Here is a 22,135-nt window from a genome sequence, read left to right on the forward strand (position 1 = left end):
ATCTATTTTGCCTCCCCCCCCCCCCCCCCCCCCCCCCGCCCCCCCCCCCCCCCTCTCACATTTACACTGAAGATTTGCACCCAGCGCAGTAGCAGTTACCAAAAAACTACCGGGCTCAGTGCAAGATTAAGCATTGAATTTGGTCCCAGGCAACTCCTGTCTGAGCCATGTGCACATTTCTTCATGTCGGGGTGGGGTTTGATAGTTGCTGCAAACTCTCCAGGATTGTCCTACAGTTTTCAGGAATGGGGTTCCTGGGATTCATAACTCTGTTGGAACTCTGTGAGATCACCCACCCAGGAGCTATGTCCTTTCCAGAGAAAAGCACCCCAGCCTGTACAATGATTCTTGATGGATGCAACCTTGATTCTAATCCTGATGTTTGTCCAAAATACACTTTCCAGTAAGGAGCCACTGAATCGTGATCTGTTGTGGGAATCCTCAAAGGTTGCTCCTCTCCCTCGCCCAAGGACCCAGTAGTCTACGGTAGTGTCCAACCCTGGCTAAACCCGGCTGACGGGGGACCTCAGTGCAACATCAGTTGGTGCCTTGGCCTCAGTAAACCTTTGCGGAACAAATTTTTAGAACCTTTTTCGAATCAGTCTATTTGTAAAGATCGATGTAGCTGAAGCTTCCCGTCAGCCGTAAGGTGATTTCTGAGTGTCATTGTTCTCGAGGCGAGTGGGAAAAACTTAGATGTCCCTTTGCCAATCTGTGGGATAAATTAGTACATCCTCCCCTATTGAAATGATGAAAGGTTTTTGATATATAAAGATGTTTCCACTCGCAGGTAAGACTCTATATGGAGGATCGTCAGTAATAATCTAGGTGGGAATTCAGGAGAAACCTCAACACCAGAGAGTGATGAGACTATGGAAGGTACTCCCACATGGAGGGATTTTGCTACATTTGAGAGAAGCCAGATAAATGGTGGGAGAAAGGGATAGAAGAGTTGAAAGGATTAAATGAAGAGAGCTGGGAGGAGGCTAGTGGGGACACCACTTGTTGGGCTGTTTGGCCTATTTCTGTTCTGTAAATACTTAGTAATATCCAACTGACAGCTCTAGCTCAGGACAATGCCTAGTTAACCCACAGCGATTGAGGTTGCGATTGCTGGCTCCTATTTGTTGATCCTTCCGCTCCTCTCCTGAAGGTGGTGACTCTCGTTCGGCTGCAGTTCTAAGAGTGTCACCTAAGTGGCCCCCCTTTCCCTGCGACTCATAATAGTGAGTCCTTGCAGGGAGATTGGCCAAGCATTGTGGATAGCACAAATGCTTCACAGCTCCAGGGTCCCAGGTTCGATTCTGGCTTGGGTCACTGTCTGTGCGGAGTCTGCACATCCTCCCCATGTGTGCGTGGGTTTCCTCCGGGTGCTCCGGTTTCCTCCCACAGTCCAAAGATGTGCGGTTTAGGTGGATTGGCCATGCTAAATTGCCCTTCGTGTCCAAAATTGCCCTTAGTGTTGGGTGGGGTTGCTGGGTTATGGGGATAGGGTGGAGGTGTGGACCTTGGGCAGGGTGCTCTTTCCAAGAGCCGGTGCAGACTCGATGGGCCGAATGGCCTCCTGCTGCACTGTAAATTCTATGACTCTATAATTCATCGTCTGTGTGGCTCACTTCCATACAAGCTTTTTAAAAGTTCATTCACAAAATGTCGGCGTCGCTGGCCAGGCCTGCAGTTATTGCCCATCCCTAATTGCCCTTGAAAAGGTGGTGGCGGTGAGTCACTTTCTTGAACCCGCTGCAGTCCATGTGGTGTAGGCACAACCACGGTGCTGTTAGGGAGGAGGTTCCAGGCTCTTGACCCAGTGACAGCGAAGAATGGCGATTGTGGTTCCAAGTCGGGACGGTGTGTGGCTTGGAGGGGAACTTGCAGGCGGCGGTGTTCCCCATGTATCTGCTGCTCTTATGCTTCTAGGTGGTAGAGGTCGCAGGTTTGGAAGATTCTGTTGATGGAGCCTTGGTGAGTTGCTGTAGTGCACTTTGTAGATGGTGCACACGGCTGTTACCATGCATTGGCGGTGGAGGGAATGAATGTTTAAGCTGGTGGAAGGGCTGCCAATCAAGCGGGCTGCTTTATCCTGGATGGTGTCGAGCGTCTTGAGTGTTGTTGGAGCTGCGCTCATCCAGGCAAGTGGAGAGTATTCCATTACACTCCTGACTTGTGCTTTGTGGAGTGAGGAAAGTAAGTTACTCACTGCAGGATTCCCAGCCTCTAACCTGCTCTTGTAGCCGCAGTATTTGGCTAATCCAGTTCAGTTTCTGAGGCATTTCCCAATGAATCGGGCATTAGGTGCTGTTAGTAGCCTTGGGTTAGTTTTAGCAGATGATTAAATCGACAATATCGACAAATCCTTCTTGGTATAAGGCAGAGGGACAGTGGGGTTGTGGGGAAAAACATCCTGCCTGGGCTTTCCCCTCCGTATTGACCCGATGTGATGTGCTGAGAGGTAGGTCACAGCTTCCTCACATCTGAAAGGCGAGTGATGGCGAGAGATTCACGGGGGGACAATTTGATTAAAAAAATACATTTACAATCCATAAATCCTATCAAAATTGCTGCTTAATTTCTTAAAGACATGCTTCTTGGGGGGTCTGTAAACAAAGATGGCGGGACAGCCAGTATTTCCTAAACAATGCAGCAAATTTTGCAAAGTTTCTGGTGTTTTAGAACGTAAACCACTTGTCTGCTTTGGGCCCTATTTGCAGCTTTTGCAGGCGCATTTCCTGATAGCTGCATATAGGGGGCACTGGCCTAACCGCCGCTGTGTGCTTCCACTGTGACTGTGCATTATTGCAGGTTTCTCTTATTGTGTTTAGCACAGTCACGCTGCCAATCAAAGTTGAAGTTTCCAAATCTAATCTATATTGTGCCGCTGTTAAAACATTTCAAAGGGGTGGCATGATCAAAACCTGTGGCTGCACCGTACAAAAATTAATTAGCATGTGTGCTGTCAACAGCAAAAACAATAGATCAGACAGGAAGGTGGGTCTGGTGGCTGGCTGTTGTTGGTACACCGTAGCTGCCACCTGCTTCCCAGCCTGGTTCAGTCCAGCATTGCTGTGTGAGTTCGCACCATCCCTGGTTTAACATTTCCTTTGACAGGAGCAGCTTGCGAGATTTGAATGTTCTACGCTTTTGTCGATATCTGCCCGTTCGAGCCATCCCTGGCCACCATGGACGCCTTCCTCTTGCGATATGCACTTTGGAAGAAGCCGAGCTGTGTGACAGAGAAGTGACAATGTGAAGGGGGCTCGTTCTGATCACAGAGTTAATGTTCAAATGTCAGCCCGTCCCACCCCTCTCCTGTTCCGCTCCCGTGATAAACCGGGCTGCCTCGAGTTTAATGACTCTAGGCCTGAAGACGCAAGAAGGTTTTTTTTATGTCAGAGTGCCAACAGAGGAATAGAGTTGACCCATTCAGCCCCGTGAAACCCTATCAAATTAGATCACTGGCCGATCTGTAACCTCCCTCATTTCTGTAACCCTCAATATCCTGACGTAATAAAGCTCTGTAAATCTCAGTTTTACATTTTCAATTGGCCTCCACCCTCAGCGCTTGTTTTGGAAGAGGTAGTTCCAGATTTCCGCCACCCTTTGTGAGAAGATGTGCTTCATGACAGTGGCGTAGTGGCATTGTCACTGGATTAATAATCCAGAGGCCCAGAGTAATGGTTCGAATCCCACCAGGGCAGATGGTGATATTTGAATTCAATAAAAATCTGGAATTAAAAGTCAAATGATGACAATTGTCGATTGTGGTAAAAACCCATCTGGTTCACTAATGTCCTTTAGGGAAGGAAATCTGCCATCCTCACCTGGTCTGGCCTACATGTGACCAGACCCACAGCAATGTGGTTGACTTTTAAATGCCCTTGGGGATGGGCAATAAATGCTGACCCAGCCAGCGGCGTCCACATCCTGTGATGAATAAAAACACCCTGAACTATCTGCTCTAATGCGAAGGTTTAGGCCCCTTGTTCTGGACTCTCCAATAGAGGAAATGCTTCCTCTCGACCTACCCTGTTAACCATCTCAGTCAAATCGCCCCCTAAATCCCTTATACTCGGGGAATAGAATTCTGGTTTGTATGTAACTTGTTCTCACAGTTTAATTCTTTTAGTCCCTGTATCGTTCAGCATTGCCAAAGATGAACACCTTGATGAGACCATCAATTCACGCGAGACAGAGAGTTGAAGTGAACAGTGGCTTTAATCGACTAGAGCAGTGCCTGCCTGCGACTGCTCTGCTAGTGAGGGCTGCCTACAGGGCAGCTGCTCTTTATACCTCCCCTCAAGGGGGCGGAGCCAGGGGCGGAGCCCACAAGGGCACCAACATGATACATTCTGTGTAATATCGTACAATGGTCCATAGGTGGAGCCCACATGGGCAACAGCATGATACAGTGGTGAATGGTTAGTACAATACGTTCACCACACACCTCCTGCCTGGTATCCTGGTTTATTGGTATTACTGGTCAATACAGTGCCTTTTGAACAAGGTACAGATGTTGGCCATAATACAAAGATATTGTCAAAATCCGAGGGGTTCTGGCACAGTTAGCACTCATTGCCCATCCCTAATTGCCCTCGAGAAGGTGGTGGGTGAGCTGCCTTCTTGATCCGCTGCAGCCCATGAGTGTGTTGGTACACCCACAGTGCTGTTAGGGAGACAGTTCCAGGATTTGATCCCCTGACAGTGAAGGCACCATGAGGTATTTCCAACTCAGGACGTGTGACTTGGAAGGTGTTCCCCTGCATCTGCTGTCCTTCTGCTTCTAGGTTTCGGGCAGCACGGTAGCATTGTGGATAGCACAATTGCTTCACAGCTCCAGGGTCCCAGGTTCGATTCCCGGCTTGGGTCACTGTCTGTGCGGAGTCTGCACATCCTCCCCGTGTGTGCGTGGGTTTCCTCCGAGTGCTCCGGTTTCCTCCCACAGTCCAAAGATGTGCGGGTTAGGTGGATTGGGCATGATAAATTGCCCTTAGTGTCCAAAATTGCCCTTAGTGTTGGGTGGAGTTACTGGGTTATGGGGATAGGGTGGAGGTGTCGACCGTGGGTGGGGTGCTCTTTCCAAGAGCCGGTGCAGACTCGATGGGCCGAATGGCCTCCTTCTGCACTGTAAATTCTATGAATAAGGTGGCAGAGGGTGCAGGCTTGGAAGGTGCAGTCAACGAAACCTTTAAGATCCTGAGGGGTATTGGCAGGGTGGACGAGGAGAAGGTGGTGCCTCTTGTCAGAGAATCTAGAACCAGGGGTCACTGTTTAAAAATAAGGGGGTTGTTCATTTAAGACGAAGATGAGGGAAATATTTTTCTCTCCGAGGGCTGTGAGTCGCTGGAGCTCTGTTCCTCAAAAGACAGTGGAAGCAGAATCTTTGAACATTTTTAAGGCGGAGCTGGATAACTTCTTGATTAACAAGAGAGGGTAGAGGGATATTGGGGGTGTGCAGGTATGTAGAGTTGAGGTGACAATTAGAACAGCCGTGGTCTTACTAAATGGCAAAGCAGGCTCGAAGGGCTGAATGGCATACTTCCGCTCCTAATTCCTAAGTTGTGTGTAGCTACAGACCCTGCAAGTGCTAAAGGCTGGGGTTAAACCTGCTCCACATTCTAAACAGTAACAATGGGAATAGGGCATTTGGGGAACCACTTCCGTTTAACAGGGGGAGCTTGCTGGCTATCAACAATAGCTTGTTTAAGTCTGTCGGGCATGTCTCACATCATTGTATGGACAACATGTATCAATACATACAATTTTAGTGTTGTCCCGAGCTGCAGGAGTATGTGACCCAAGATGGTGTATGGACCATTTTTGCTGTTTTGTGGTCTCAACATAACCCCCTCAATTTTCATGGGAGGCAGTGAACTGCAAATAAGACTTTTGTGTAATAATAATATCTTTATTAGTGTCACAAGTAGGCTTACATTAACACTGCACTGAAGTTACTGTGAAAAGCTCCTAGTCGCCAAATTCTGGCGCCTGTTGTGGAAAAAAAAGGGAGAATTCAGAATGTCCAAATTACCTAACAAGTGTCATGTGAGAGTACACTTTAAGAAATGGGTGTTTAAGAAATGTACCTTTAAGAAATGGAGCTGCTCATGTTACTGGAGTGATGTCAGAGTGTTGGTGGAGCTGAGCTCTACTTCTGCTTTTTAGTTTCAGTTTGAGAAAAGCTTGGGTGTGTCTGTGTTTTTCAGTGAGCTGCATCTGAAGTTTAAACAAAGAGCTGTACGGTTGATCTCTGCCATCCAAAGACTATCTATGGATCATTTGGTGAACCCAGAATTGTAAAAAGTCTCAGTATTGAATGTAAACCTAATGTCCTCCTGTTTGAAGATTTATTAAGTCTTTTGGATGTTAAAAGGACAGCTTGCAGGGTTACTTAGGGTTGTAGTCTTTGGGGTTGTATTTGAATTAATGGTTGCTTAGATGTTCACAGTTTGTTTTAAAAAGGTTCACTTGCATTCATAGAATAAACATTGTTTTGCTTCATAAAATACTTGTCCATTTTCTGCTGTACCACACCAGTAGAGTGAGCCGTGTGCTCCCCATACCACAATCTATTAAAAGTTGTGGGTCAGGTGAACTCCATGATACACTTTGGGGTTCTCTAAACCCTGACCCATAACACAAGCACGTCTTTTGGGACTTGTGGGAGGAAATTGGAGCACTCGGAGGAAACCCACGCAGACACGGGGAGAACATGCAGACTCCGCACAGACAGTGACCCAAGCCGGGAATCGAACCTGGGACCCTGGAGCTTTGAAGCAACCACGGTGCTAGCGAATGGGTACACTTTATGTCCTCCCTGCTGGAAGTCCATCGGAGGCTGGATAGATAAACTTGTCTGTAATGCTCCAAGGTTTAATATTCAAGTTGGACTGGAATATTGGACTTACCTTCCATAATGCGAGAGTGAGCAGTGCAAGTAGAAGGAGACCTCCTAGCAAACTTCCAATTATAATCCAGATGGAAACCTCAGACTGGTACTGCTTGTTCATTTGAAGTGTAATCTGTAAGAAGAGGTACAAACATATTACGGTGGTTTCTACTAACCCTTGTCCTTTCTACCTCCAGGGGTCCCCTGCTCCTATACTGCGTTGACATTGCTGACCTCTTCACAGTCTTGCCCCAGCCGGAGGAATGTTGTCTCGCCCAGGATCCAGAACAGGCCCTCTAATGGAACAAAGGCTTCCTCCACTTGACTAGAGAAGTGGAATTTCAGGTCACTAGACCTTATTAAGTTATTTTTATTCATTTGTGGGATGAGGGCGTTGCTGGGCTGGGCCATCATATGTTGCCCATCCCTAGTTGCCCTTGAACTGAGTGTCTTGCCCTTTCAGAGGACCATGATGCAGTGGATTTGCAGTCACATGTGCACCTGACCAAGTTAAAAAGGCAGATTTCCTTCTCTAAAGGACATTAGTGAACCAGATGTTTTTTTTACGACAATCAGCGATGTTTTCACGGTCATCATTAGACTTTTAATTGCAGATTTTAATTGAATTCAAATTTTACCATCTGCCGTCGTGAGATTCAATCCCCAGGTCCCCAGGGCATCATTCTGGGCCTCTGAATTACTTGTCCAGTGATAATACCCCCATGCCATGTCACCACCTCCCCATAAAGTAACAGTATCAAGAGATACGGAGCAAGGGTGTGATGGGATTGATATCCCGGGGGGTGGTCAGATCTGAGTTGACTGATCGTTTTTAAAATTCTTCCATGGGATGTGGGATTGACCGACTGGCTAAGCCAGCATTTGTTGTCCATCCTTAATTGCTTTTGAGGGCAGTTAAGAGTCAACCAGATTGCTGTGGAAATTAATGTTCTTTAATTTCCTGCATTTCAGTCAATTCATAGATTTGAAGTAATGCAGAGTTATCCACTAGAGGTCAGCACCGCACCACCTGAAAAGCACATGAATAAAATGGAGATGGAGGCAACCCCAACTCTCGCTAATACTGGAAATACTTTGATCGATTACTAAAACTTAATTTCCTGACTTGGGGTTGTCTAAACGCAGGTTGAGGAAAGGGCAATTGTGTAAGCCTACAAGCAGGATATTAAAAAAAACCAATAAGTTTTATTATTACAGAAAGATTTGCTTTTCAAATGGAAATGACGCGTTAAAGATATGACAGAGAGAAGGTGCAGGTCTCATTCGACCATGTTCTGGTGGACGCATTGTGAAGATGGGTGGCGGTTGCGCCTCCGCCGGCCGGCGTGAGGTGACGCATGCGCGGGAGTGCCAGCGTTGCCCATCACGGACTGTTACGCCAGCCGGCGCAGAGGAATAGAGTGCCCCCACGGCAAAGGCCCGCCCGCGGGCCAGGCTACCATGGGGGCAGATCCCCCCCCCCCCCGAGGACCCCAAAGTCCGCCCACGGAGCCAGGTCCCGCCGGTAAATACCTGTCGTAACGTATGCCGGTGGGACCGGGCGGCCACTCGGCCCATCGCCGAGGGGGGGGGGGGGGGGGGGTGGGTGCTGCCAATGGCCCTCGATCAGCGCCGCGCGATTCCCGCCCCTGCCAAACCCCTGGCACCGGAGAATTCGGCAGCCGGCGGGGACTGGATTCACACCGCCCCCCCGGCGATTCTCCGACCCGGCGGGGGGGTCAGAGAATCCCGCCCAATATCTTGGATAAGGGCATCGCAAATTGCCAGCTGCCCTAAGATGTAATTTATGGTCAAACCCATCTGTTGGTTCAATGTCCTTGTTGCCTCCAGTGACCTGTCCATGCCTGCCCATTGCCTATCTCATGGCTGCTCCTCATGGAGAATCCTACTGCCGTTCTGCCACTCAGTTTGGCTCCAGCTCTATCCTTTTCCCTCTCCGGCGCCATTGCACTCTGACTGACCTTTCACAGCGAGGTTGAAGAGTATGGGATTCAGCAGCTTGCTGACGGGCAGAGGAGGTGCACCCTGGAGGAAGTGAATATTGATCTTCGCTCTGAGATCAGCCACGTCCACACTGACAGCGGAACCTGCTACGCCGTGTGGCTGAGTACAACACTGGCCACCCTACCGGGGAGCTAACAAAATGGCTGCCTCGCCATCTACTCCTAGGTCACAATTAAATTTATTTTTAAAGATTAAAGATTTCCATTCATTTTATTGAGCTGATCGGTAGTCATTCCTCGCCTGCACCCAGGCTTCTGTGGTAAAGAACATTCATTCAACTCATCTCATTTGTGATGATCTTTCGATAGAGGTATCCAATTAGACACCCCCCCGCCCCACTCTTTCCCCATAGCCGTGCAAGTTCATTCAAGTATTTATCCACATTGTTTAACCTACGTCTAGCTCCCCGTAATAGGGTTGCCAACTCTGTAATCCTGGAGGTTTTGTGACATGACTGCCTCACTCCAGTTGCCCCACCCCCATGCTCCCACCTTTGGTAATCTCACCTTCCTGGGCCAATCGGAAAGCTAACGGAGCCCAGCAGTCCTTGCCAATCAGTCAAATATTACTTTCTATGATTAGTGAAATGTTGAAAGAAAAACACCAATTGTTTTGAATTTCCCCGATGACTTTCCTCCTGCTGCTTAAGTTTCGATGACTGGAGGCACCAGGACATTCCTGGTGGGTTGGCAGCCCCTCCTCAGTGGCCATGAGATCAACCTTGGGCCATTCCCCTCGCTCCTGTTGCTGAAAAGTGGTCGAATGTAGGGTCAGCTCCACACTCCAGATCCAGGCCGAGACCTGGGCCCAGCTCCTCGTTTTCCACATCTCCACACACACATAGAATGTTCATTCACTCACCTGACGACTCTTTGCCTCTTTCTTTGGAAACATGGCATTGGGCTCCCGAATGTCAAGCGTTGCCGTGGTTATGAGTTTCAGTGACCTAAACTTGAGCTGAATGTAAACAAGACAATAGTCAGAAAACATTCAATGAAAAGAAAATGAGGACAATTTTCATTCACCCTTTCCCCTCCCCCAGCTCCTCACCCTCTGCCCCCCACTAGTCTTCACCCATTGACCACCCCCAGGTCCACGCCCTCGCCCCTCCCCTAGTCCTCAGCCTCTCCCTCTCCCCACCGTCTCCCCTCCCCTCGAGCTTACCCTCTCCCCTCCCCTAGAACACACCCTCTCCCCTCCTCCTTGCCCCCGTCCCCCTCCCATGGCTCCTCATCCTCACCTCCCCCTCCCTCTTCCTCAACTCCTTACCCTCTCCTCTCCCTCCTGCCAAACTCCTCAACTCCCCCCTCCCCCAGATTCCCCTCCCCCAGCTCCTTCCTTCTCCCCTCCTGTAGCCCCTCAGCCTCCCTCATCCCCTAACTCCTTCCCAATTCCTCTCTCTCCTCCCCCGAGCCTCTCAGCCTCCCTCATCCTCTAACTCCTCCCCAATTCCTCTCTCTCCTCCCCCAAGCCTCTCAGCCTCCCTCATCCTCTAACTCCTCCCCCTAACTCCTCACTCGCTCCTCCCCCGAGCACCTGACCCACTATCCTCCACTTCCCCATTAGATGCACGTTTTCCACTTCAAGGATTTATTAAATCTGGTTTTGGAAGAAGGGAAAAGCTGAACAAAGATTGCCCGACTTTCACACCGAGGACAGCAGCAGGTCACGAGAGAGACTTGCTCAATGTGTGTGTGTGTTAGTGGGGTTGAGATTTTAAACAACTCACCATGTGTGCTAACTGGCAAGCCAACAATTCCAGACGGCCTCCGAAACATAATATTTAACATTTATCCCGTGTAAAGTTATTGTTGTTAAGTAAGGAAGGAAAAGCTCATATTGAATTAATTTGATAAATTCCACCAATTTCTGCTTGCAGATGTAAGTTGAACGTAAGCAGTTTCCCTCTCAGTCTTAATGATGATTTTAAGATTGTGGTCATTTCGTCTGAAGCCTGTTACTCTGAAACAGCAATGACGTTACACTGCATTCAAAGAAACGGCTCATTTGGGATGAAACAACACCAAAGGCATTTGGAATTGTAAATTAAATGCAGACATAGTTAACCCCTCTGGAACACATCCTGAAGTGAGACTGTCTGAATATGCTGTGTCAAACCCCAATGATTTCACTTTTTGGTAATTGGAAAGTGGATCGAAAGTTCGGATCCACGCGGATTCAGTTCCGTCGCTAGCTCTCCTGCCACAGGACCCAGTCTGGAGATTCGACCACCAGATCCAGGCTAACCTCAGTGTCTGCAGCGATGCGTTTGGGAGGAAATGTTAAGCTGAGGCCCGCTGTCTGCCCATTCGGGGTGTACGTAAAGGAGATTCTTTCACTCATATAACACCTGTCGCCACCTCAGGGCGTTCTGAAACACTTTGCAACTAATCGCCCCTTCTGCATTTTGGTCAGTCATAGGCCAGGAATGTTTGACCTTTGCTGTGAGGCCATCCGTAAAGTGTTTCCACCGTCCTCCTGGGAGTGTCCTGCTCCAACAGAGTAGAGCAGTTACTTTGGGAATCTGGTGTCGGGTATAGGGTGCTGGATTCTCCGCCCCACCGCGCCACATTTCTGTTTCACCCCGCCGGCGGGATGCTCCGTTGTGCCGGCTGGTCAATGGGGTTTCCCATTGTGGGGCAGCCCCACGCCGTCAGGAAACCCCCGGGCTGCCAGCAAAACAGAGCACCAGATCTAAGCCCTCCAGTCCTGCCACATCCAATCGTGAATGGTGGTGGACAATTAAGCAACTCACTGGAGAAGGAGGCCACAAAAATATCCCTATCTCCAATGATGGAGGAGCCCAGCGTATCAATGCATTTGCAACAATCTTCAGCCAAAAGTGTCGAGTGGATGCTCCGACTGGGTCGCCTCTAGAGATCCCCAGCATCACACCCCTGTCAGCGTCAATGGGGCCGAGTTGGAGATGGTTAGCGGTTTCAATTTCCTAGGGGTGCACATCTCCAAAAACCTGTCCTGGTCCACCCACGTCGACGCTACCACCAAGAAAGCACAACAGCGCCTATACTTCCTCAGGAAACTAAGGAAATTCGGCATGTCCACATTAACCCTTACCAACTTTTACAGATGCACCATAGAAAGCATCCTATCTGGCTGCATCACAGCCTGGTATGGCAACTGCTCGGCCCAAGTTGCTGAAAAGTGGTCGAATGTACCCCGCTTGATTGGTACCCCTTCTACAAACATTAATTCCCTCCACCACTGACGCACAGTAGCAGCCGTGTGTACCATCGACCACAAGAAACTCCAGAGTCGTGAACACAGCCCAGTCTATCACACAAACCTGCCTCCCATCCATTGACTCCATCTACACCTCCCGCTGCCTGGGGAAAGCGGGCAGTATAAACAAAGACCCCTCCCACCCGGCTTACTCACTCTTCCAACTTCTTCCATCGGGCAGGAGATACAGAAGTCTGAGAACACGCACGAACAGACTCAAAAACAGCTTCTTCCCCGCTGTTACCAGACTCCTAAATGACCCTCTTATGGACTGACCTCATTAACACTACACCCTGTATGCTTCACCCGATGCCGGTGTTATGTAGTTACATCGTATACCTTGTGTTGCCCTATTATGTATTTTATTTTATTTTATTTTCTCTTAAACATTAATGATCTGTTGAGCTGCTCGCAGAAAAATACTTTTCACTGTACCTCGGTACACGTGACAATAAACAAATGCAATCCAATCACAGCTGTCAGCGTTCAGCCAATTCGATTCCCTCTGTGTGATGTCAGGAGATGATTGAAGGCACTGGGTACTGCAAAGGCTATGGGGTCCTGACAATATTCCAGTAATACCACTGAAGGCTGGTGCTGCAGACCTTGCCGCTCCCTTCGTCAAACTGTTCAGGTACAACTACAACACTGGCATCTGCCCGGCAATGTGGAAAATTGCCCAGACATGTCCTGCACAGAAAAAAACAGGACAAATCCAACCACGCCAATTACTGTGCCATTGGTCTACTCTCAATCACCAGTAAAGTTGTGGAAGGAGTCATCAACAGTGCTGTCAAGCAGCATTTGCTTAACAATAGTCTGCTCAGTGAGGCTCAGTTTGGGTTCTGCCAGGGTCACTCAGCTCCTGACCTCATTACAGCCTTGGTTCAAACATGGATAAAAGAGCTGAATGCCAGAGGTGAGGTGAGAGTGACTGCCCTTGACATCAAGGCAGCACTTGACCGATTGTTGTATCAAGGAGCACTAGAATTCCTGGCACAAAGAAAGATACTTGTGGTGGTCTGAGATGAATAACTCAGCTCCAGGACATCACTGCAGGAGTTCCTCAGGGTAGTGTCCAAGGCCCAACCATCTTCAGCTGCTTCACCAATTACCTCCCTTCCATCATAAGATCAGAAGCGGGATGTTTGCGGATGACTGCACAATGTTCAGCACCATTTGTGACTCCTCAGATGATGAAGCAGTCCATGTTCAAATGCAGCAAGACCTGGACAATATCCAGGTTTGGGTTGACAAGTGGAAAGTTACATTTGCGCCACACAAGTGCCAGGCATTGACCATCTCCTACAAGAGAGAATCTAACTATTACCACTTGATGTTTGATGGCATTCCATCACTGAATCCCCCACAAGCAACATCCTGGGGGTTACCATTGACCAGAAACTGACCTGGACTAGCCACATTAATACTGTGGCTACAAGAGTAGGTCAGAGGCTAGGAATCCTGCGGTGAGTAACTCACCTCCTGAACCCCCCCCCCCCCCCCCCCCCAAGGCTGTCCACAAGGCACAAGTCAGGAGTGTAATGGGATACTCTCCACTTGCCTGGATGAGTGCAGCTCCAACAACACTCAAGAAGCTCAACACCACCCAGGGCAAAGCAGCCCCGCTTGATTGGTACCCCTTCTACAAACATTAATTCCCTCCACCACTGACGCACAGTAGCAGCCGTGTGTACCATCGACAAGATGCACTGCAGGAACTCACCAAGGCTCCTTAGGCAGCACCCCTTGAAACCCATGGCTGCTAACATCTAGAAGGACAAGAGCAGCTGATGCTTGGGAACCTCAAAACCTGTAAATTTCCCCTCCCGTGTCACTCACCACCCTGGCTTGGAAATATATTGCCATTCCTTCACTGTCGCTGGGTCAAAACTCCCTCCCTAACAGCACTGTGGGTGTACCTACACCAGATGGACTGCAGCAGTTTTGGAAGGTGGCTTACCACCACCTTCTCAAGGGCAATTATGGACGGGCAATAATTGCTGCCCGAGCCGATGTCGCCCACATTCTGTAAATTAATTGTAAAAAGGTGGTAATTCTCCAGTGCTGAGGTGCCAGCTGTAGGTTATCCAGGACTCCAGCGCATATACGAGTGTGGTGACTCACTGCTGCCTGGTAATCCATAACTGTGGGCTTGGCTTTGACATCCTGGTTCTCCAATACTCTGTCAAATGCCCTGGCCTTTGTGACTGACCAAAATGGAGAAGGTCCATCCAGGAAGACAATGAATACATCGAGAGGTTTCACTGGGAACTTGCAGGGACAAAGTTGTGGAGAGTTCACAAACCTCCAAACATCTCATCTCCCCACCCCTGCAATCCTCACCTGGCCCGCGTGTGGTAGAGTCGGCAGATCATGCATTGGACTTGTCAACTTCCTCAGAAGCCATTGGCCTGCAGTGGAAGCAAATCATCCTCGATCCCGAGGGATGCCCATGAGAAGCGGATTCATTTTTGAATTGTTGTCATTGCTGCAATTCGGGAAATGTTGCAGCAATTTTGTTCACAAGCAGCTCCCAAAAATGGCAGCCAGATAATCATCAGATAAGCTGTTTTATTCGTAATGTCTGTTCGGAATAAATATCGATCCAGGATACCAGGAAGAATGCTCCTATTCCAAATAGTGCTGTGAGATCTTCAATTTCTAGTCGAAGATGCAAATGGAGCCTCCGTTTCCCATCTTATCCAAAAGATGGCACCTCCAACAGTGCAGCACTCCATCAACACTACACTGGGACCTTCTGTTCGCATTGCGTGGTCGTGTGTCTTAGCTGGGAGCCCTACTCTTCCAGATGAGAAGGAACAATACTTTGGCAATGAACAAAAAGATATTACAAAATAAGGGGCGCGATCTATCGGCCTCGCTGTGAGACTTGCCGACCTCGTCAAACCTCACGTGACCTCACAAGGTGTCGCGATCTGGATCCTGCCCATCGAGGTCAGGATCTGATTTACATATTCAAGTGAGCAGTTCATCTACGCCAGATCTACGCGGTGCCCAGGATTGAACGGCTTCGCCTTGAAGACCTCAAGCCGGCGCCGTTTAGCACTAGTATCCGAAAGCATGGACAAGGTGCACCAGCACTTGGGGGTGGGTCTCCCAGCTGATCAGGGGCTTTTGGGTGGCCAAACTCTGATGCCACCTGGGCGCCAGGCACCGGGCCCTGGGGTGCGGGAGGTTCAAAAACGCCCTTATTGGTGAACTGGGGCATCCAAATTCCGTGGTGGGGGTTCTAGAGATTGGGGCCTCATTTAAAAATGGCCCCCCCCGATCTCTTCCTGCATTGGCATGCAAAGCTCATTAGTGCACAAAATGGGACTAAGTGCAGCCTTGGCGGGTTCTTCCTCGCAGAGTCCGTTAAATAGCGGGGTCATTCTTGGCACTGCCAGCGCCGGGAAACACCTGGCTAGACACGCTTGCCACAAGACTCTGTTTCATTTCAGTTAAATCGCGCCCAAAATGTTTCTCACCCAAGAGGGTGAAGTTGATGATCGAGGAGCCGCGCCTGATAATGGTAAAACATTCACGTCTTGGACGAACTTGGGCTGTGCAGGGATTGAAAGAGTTGCTTCATTTATCACAGGAATAAGTTATACACTTACTGCCATCAGTGAATCAGTCAAGATTCTTCCAGAGATGTGAATGGTATACTCTTCATTAGTTTTAAGATTCTTCACGTCACACATTAGGAGGGTGAACTTAGAGTTGCTGGCATCCTGTCAGATAATAAGTATTCAAAATTAAAATTTGCCAAGTTAATGCAGAATGTCGGAGATGCACCAATAGAGATTGGAGGTGGAGTGGTAATAAATAGTGCTCAGATCCAGAACATTTATTAACAGGAAATGGAGACAGGTCAGACTGATTACAAACTTCTGGATTTTCTACATGATTCTGGCATGAGTTCATCTTAAATTTATTTACAAGGGGAGAAAGCGAGGATGCTTTTTTTTATTGGTGAGTGATCTTGTCTCATCCCAGGTTTTTTCTACTTGGCTTCTTTCCTCTGCCACTTTCTGGGCTCCTGAAGGTCACTGACTCATGTCCGGGTGCAATTCCATAGAGAACAGGATGCCCGTTTGACGCTGTGCCCAGCCAGGCACGCTCATTTGCCAAGGCCGATGGCAGCTGTGGGAGGCACCACCACCGCCATGCTTAACAGAACTACACACACACTCACTTAGCCACACACATGCCCACACACACTCAGCCACAGCCACACACTCTCAACCCACACCCACACACACCTACTTACACCCACACACACTCAGCCACAGCCACACACTCTCAACCCACACCCACACACACCTACTTACACCCACACACACTCAGCCACAGCCACACACTCTCAACCCACACCCACACACACCTACTTACACCCACACACACTCAGCCACAGCCACACACTCTCAACCCACACCCACACACACTCACTTAGCCACACACACTCAGCCACAGCCACACACTCTCAACCCACACCCACACACACCTACTTACACCCACACACACTCAGCCACAGCCACACACTCTCAACCCACACCCACACACACCTACTTACACCCACACACACTCAGCCACAGCCACACACTCTCAACCCACACCCACACACACCTACTTACACCCACACACACTCAGCCACAGCCACACACTCTCAACCCACACCCACACACACCTACTTACACCCACACACACTCAGCCACAGCCACACACTCTCAACCCACACCCACACACACCTACTTACACCCACACACACTCAGCCACAGCCACACACTCTCAACCCACACCCACACACACCTACTTACACCCACACACACTCAGCCACAGACTCTCAACCCACACCCACTCAGCCACACACACCCACACACAAACCCACACACACCCCTCAGCCACACACTCACACACCAACACACACACACACTCACCAACACACATATAAACACCCACACACTCAGCCTCTCAACCACACACACACCAACATACACACACACACACACAAATACACACCCACCCACACACACACACACAGCCAACCACACACACACCAACACACACCCACACACACACACAGCCAAACACACACTCACCAACACACACCCACACACACACTCACCAACACACATATACACACCCACACCCACACACTCAGCCTCTCAACCACACACACACACACACTAATACACACCCACCCACACACGCACACTCAGCTACACACACCAGCACCCCCCCACACACATCCACACTCAGTCCCTCAGCCACACACACCCACCCCCCCCACCCTCAGCCACACCCACCCACACACACACACACGCACCCACCCTCAGCCACACCCACCCACCCAGACACACATACTCAACTACACCCAGACACACACACTCAACTACACCCACACACACACACCCACACAGACCAACACACACACACACACTCAGCCACACACACACCCACACAGAAACGCACACGCAGACACACTCGGTCAGCAACACCCACCCACAAATACGTCCACACCCAAACATGAACCCAGCCACGCAGAGCACCCCCCCACACACACAAACACATTTTCCAAAGTGCCACCCAATTCTACTCTTACAGCACAGGAAGAGGCCCCGTGACCCATCCCACCCACACCAGCTTTCTGAAATAGTGAATCAAATATTCCACCCCCCCCCCCCCCCCCCCCCCCCCCCCCGCTCTGCCATCGCTTTTTATCCATTATTTTTCCTTTGGAAGTATTTATCCAATTTCCTTTTGAAAAATTACTTTAGGATCTGCTCCCGCTCCCCGTACAGGCAGCACATTCCAGATCATAGTAACTCTCTGCGTCGAAAAATAAAGTCCCCCGCTGCTTAGAAATAGCGTGCAGGGGTATGGGGAGAAGGCAGGGGAACAACACTCATTTGGAGAGCTGGTACAGCCACGAGGGCCCAAATGGCCTCCTGCAGCAATTCTGTGATTTTGCTTCTCTACACCAGCCCGAGCAGCTTCCGCGCTCAGGTTTTCTGCTCAGTAATCTGGGCTATTGAGATTTAAGGCTAACTCTTGTGATGTGATTGGTGGAGTTTTATTACAGGATCTTAGCAAGAGAATTTCGCTGCCCACTCTCCAATTATCGCTCAGCCCCTCCCTCCACCGTGCAGGATTGTGGCCAATGGTTTATGCTGAGACATTGTATGGTCACCCGCAGACCATAAGGGGCGGGATTCTCCGACCCCCCGCCGGGTCGGAGAATCGGCGGGGGACGGCGTGAATCCCGGCCCCGCCGGCTGCCGAATTCTCCGGCGCCGGGGTTTTGGCGGGGGTGGGAAATAGCGGCGCGCCGGTCGGCGGCTGCTGGCAGCGCCCCCCCCCCCCCACCCCCCGGCGATTCTCCGGCCCGCGATGGGCCGAGTGGCCACCCGTTTTTGGCAGATCCTGCCGGCGTAAATCACAACAGGTCCTTACCGCTGGGAGTTGGCTCCACGGGCGGCCTGCAGAGTCCTCGGGGGGAGGGGGGGGAACGGGGACGCGGGGGGATCTGGCCCCAGTGGCCTGGCCTGCGATAGGGGTCCACCGATCCGCGGGCGGGCCAATGCCGTGGGGCACTCTTTCCCTCCGCACCGGCCGCTGTCTACCTCCGCCATGGCCGGCAGAGGCCCTTCGGCGCCGGCTGGCGCGGCGCCAAACACTCCGCCGCCGGCCTAGCCCCTGAAGGTGTGGAGGATTCCGCACCTCCACCGATGCAGGCGTGGCCCGCCCCGCCGGTTCTTGGAAACTCCCGCCCAAGGTTTCCGTCCCCGTGACAAATGGGGATGCCCTGTTTGGATTGCCCAATATCATTCTTGTGGACGGGATTCTCCGGTCCCCCAGCCCCGTGCTTCTCGGGAGCGCGACGTTCGCTGGAGGCTGGATTCTCTCTTCCCACTGCCTGCCAATGAGATTTCCCAATGAAGCCACCAGGAAACCTGTGGGTGGGGATCCGCTGCCGGCGGACACAGAGAATCCCAACGGCGGAGAATCCCGGCCAGGATATTTGTCAGCAAATTAAAAGGTGGAAGGGCAGTCGGATGGAACATTTACACTGAGTAGGATAATAGACTCATTCAGTAAGTTAGCAGTGAACCTCGGAAAGGGGAATGGAGGAAGGGACAGCCAGCAGGAGTGGATTCAAGATGCAGTTAAATGTGCTTCCGGTGGGAGAAAGGACCGAAGGATATGGCGGGAAGTTGCCCCTGATCCATCGGGAAGTGACCGGCAGAGGCAAACGCGCAAGGTCACGGGGAAAAGGTGGGGAAATGAGACAAGGTGCGTTGCTCATTCAGGGAGCTGCCGCTGACATGACGGGCGGAATGGCCTCCTCCACTGCTGTAGCAATTCTGCGATTCTGGGAAAATGGAAGTCCCGGCTGCTCATAAATGCCTTTCCCAGAAAATTCCTCTGAAAGCATCTAGTGGGACAACATTTTATCGGGATTATTGCCTCTGTTAAAGAGACGGAGTGAGGAATTTCCGATGTGTTCTTAAACTACAACAAGTTATATTCACGTTGTGCCACAAATGCAGCAAAACCTGTAAAAGCTGCTTCACTGGGGATTTATCAGCCGGATGAAAGTTCACAGCCTGGGCTTTATTCTGTTGCTATCTTCCACCTCCTTGTCTATCCTTGATTAACTGTTCTGATTGAGGGCTTCAGTTGGGGACATTCCAACTGGCCTCAGCACACGGGCGGGATGTTGGTCAGTGCACCTACCCCTGAACCCTGGAGGGCGGGTGGGGTGGGCAGGAGACTATAATGAGGGCGGATGGGGTGGGCAGGAGACTATAATGGTGGGATGACACTGGGAGAAAACACAAGCAATAGGCATGTTTGCTGGAGGGCAATGGAACCCCCCCGGTGAGAGTCAGTGCCCCCCGGGAGGGGAGTTGGGAGTGTGGGGTAAAATAACCTGAGCAAAGTGTCATGATGTGCAGGCACACACATAATGATATACAAGCAGGCACAGACAAGCAGCTAATGGACACAGAGAACAGGAAATGACCAATAAGCAGGCAGGACACCCAGGGGTGGGATCTGACTATAAAAGACACCAGGCACTCACACTCCGCCTCTTTCCACTGATGAACATCTAGAGAGTCAGTCAAGGGTGTTGTTACAATCTCACATCTCCACCATGTGGCTAAGAGCTAGTCTGGTTCAGTCAGACAGAGTAACCACACTTAAGTTTGCAGAGAGTCAAACTCACAGAGAACTGTGCTAACTGCGCTATTAGTTCAATAAACCTGATTGAACTAACTTCAAGGTCTGGAGTATCTTTCTGATCTAAGCTGCATCCAGTTGCAGCCAGTGTTATACCAGTGTACCTAACACGACACAAAGGAAATGAACGACAGGAGGATTAGAAAATAAATTGTTTGCAGAATGTTCCTTTTTATAAATAGATGAAAGCCCCTGACTCAGATCAAAAGCTCTGATTTCAAACAGCCTCTTATTCACATTAAAGCTCTGAGTTGACGAAACAACAAAACCTCGTTACCAGCTTTTCGTAGCGTCTCAGATCCTCTCCGAAAGCTGGTGTGCCGGGAGGTTGCCGTTGCTGCATTTCTGTGTTACCGCTCAAACTGCACCGGATCCCATCTCTCTGCAAAGCAGCGGACACGCCAACAACATTAATACATAAAGGAATGCGAGTGTCGAAACATTGTCATCACCAGAGATAATAATCAGTTAGACAGTGGCAAAATCATTCAGCTTGCAGAGGTTGGCCAGCAGCTCAGAGATTTCGAAGAGATAAGTGACACAAAATTGAGGCTCTGAAGAGGTAATAATAAGAACAATAATCTTTTATTGTCACAAGTAGGCTGACATTAACACTGCAGTGAAGTTACTGTGAAAATCCCCTAGTTCACCACATTCCGGCGCCTGTTCGGGTACACGGAGGGAGAATTCAGAATGTCCAATTCACCTAACAGCACGTGTTTCTGGCCTTGTGGGAGGAAACCGGAGCACCCGGAGGAAACCCACGCAGACACGGGGAAAACAAACAGACTCCGCACAGACGGTGACCCAAGCCGGGAATCGAACCTGTGACTCATAGGCTGTGAAGCAACTGTGCTAACCACTGTGCTACCGTCCCACCAGATGTTTTAATAGCAGGAAGAGATACACTAAGACGGAGGCGATCAGGAAGTGGAGACCAGAGATTGAGTCACAGAAGGCTGAGGAAAGTGAGTACAGATGAAGGGTGATGCACGATCAATAACTCCAGAAGCGAGGTTGGAGACAATTGAAGGGTTTAATACGCTTGATGTTTCCCCCAGCAGCGCAGGTACAGAAGAAAGCTGCTGGGGCGGCACGGGCTCTTATACCCCGCCTTGCAGGGCGGAGCTAACATACAAGCTTAACCAATGGGAACAAGTACATTCTCCACCAATGGTATTCCGGCATTATCAGGTACCGTAATCCTCCTAACACAGACTACCACAAAGGGGAAGCTGGATAAATACAGAAGAGAGGAAGGAATAGGTTAGGACCAGGTATAGTAAAATGGGAGGGGTTTAGTTAGTGGAGTAGAAGATCTGATGGGCCGAATGGCCTGTTTGTGCTTTAATTCCTTCAGAAACAGAATGCCACAATTATAGGAACTTCCTGAAACCAAACTGCTGTCAGAAACAGGAGCTGGGTCACCTTTGTCTCGTAGGAAAGGTCCTGGGCAGTTTTTAAACCATTGGCTAATGCCCCTCATCAACCGGGTTGAGAATGACGTTCTGTAGGAGGGTCATATGGACTCGAAACGTTAACTGTGTTTCTTGTTCCACAGATTTTGCCAGCCCTGCTGGGTTTATCCAGCATTTTCTGTTTTCATTTCAAATTTCCAGCGTCCACAGTATTTTGCATTTTTTTGAGAATGCGCCAACCTGGTTCTCACACAACCATTACAGCGTGTCATTCTGGGCAAGGTGGGAACACAGAGGTGAAAAAGGCACCCAGTTTCGC

At 50.0% G+C, this 22,135-nt stretch overlaps 1 protein-coding gene across 1 annotated transcript in view; it reads right to left on the reverse strand.

Annotated features, from left to right (window-relative positions):
- Positions 1-2,842: 2,842 nt before the first annotated feature.
- itga11a (integrin, alpha 11a) overlaps positions 2,843-22,135 on the reverse strand; it is a 231,784-nt gene continuing 212,491 nt past the window's right edge. The window contains exons 26-30 of the mRNA XM_072470475.1: positions 20,676-20,780; positions 15,772-15,885; positions 9,770-9,865; positions 6,903-7,016; positions 2,843-3,220 (exon numbers count right to left, since the gene is read on the reverse strand). Of these exons, the coding sequence (XP_072326576.1) occupies positions 3,131-3,220; positions 6,903-7,016; positions 9,770-9,865; positions 15,772-15,885; positions 20,676-20,780 (519 nt within the window). The 3' untranslated portion in view covers positions 2,843-3,130. The remainder of the gene's footprint in view (positions 3,221-6,902; positions 7,017-9,769; positions 9,866-15,771; positions 15,886-20,675; positions 20,781-22,135) is intronic.

Source organism: Scyliorhinus torazame, chromosome 12 (assembly GCF_047496885.1).
Source record: "Scyliorhinus torazame isolate Kashiwa2021f chromosome 12, sScyTor2.1, whole genome shotgun sequence".
NCBI classification, from domain to species: Eukaryota; Metazoa; Chordata; class Chondrichthyes; order Carcharhiniformes; family Scyliorhinidae; genus Scyliorhinus; species Scyliorhinus torazame.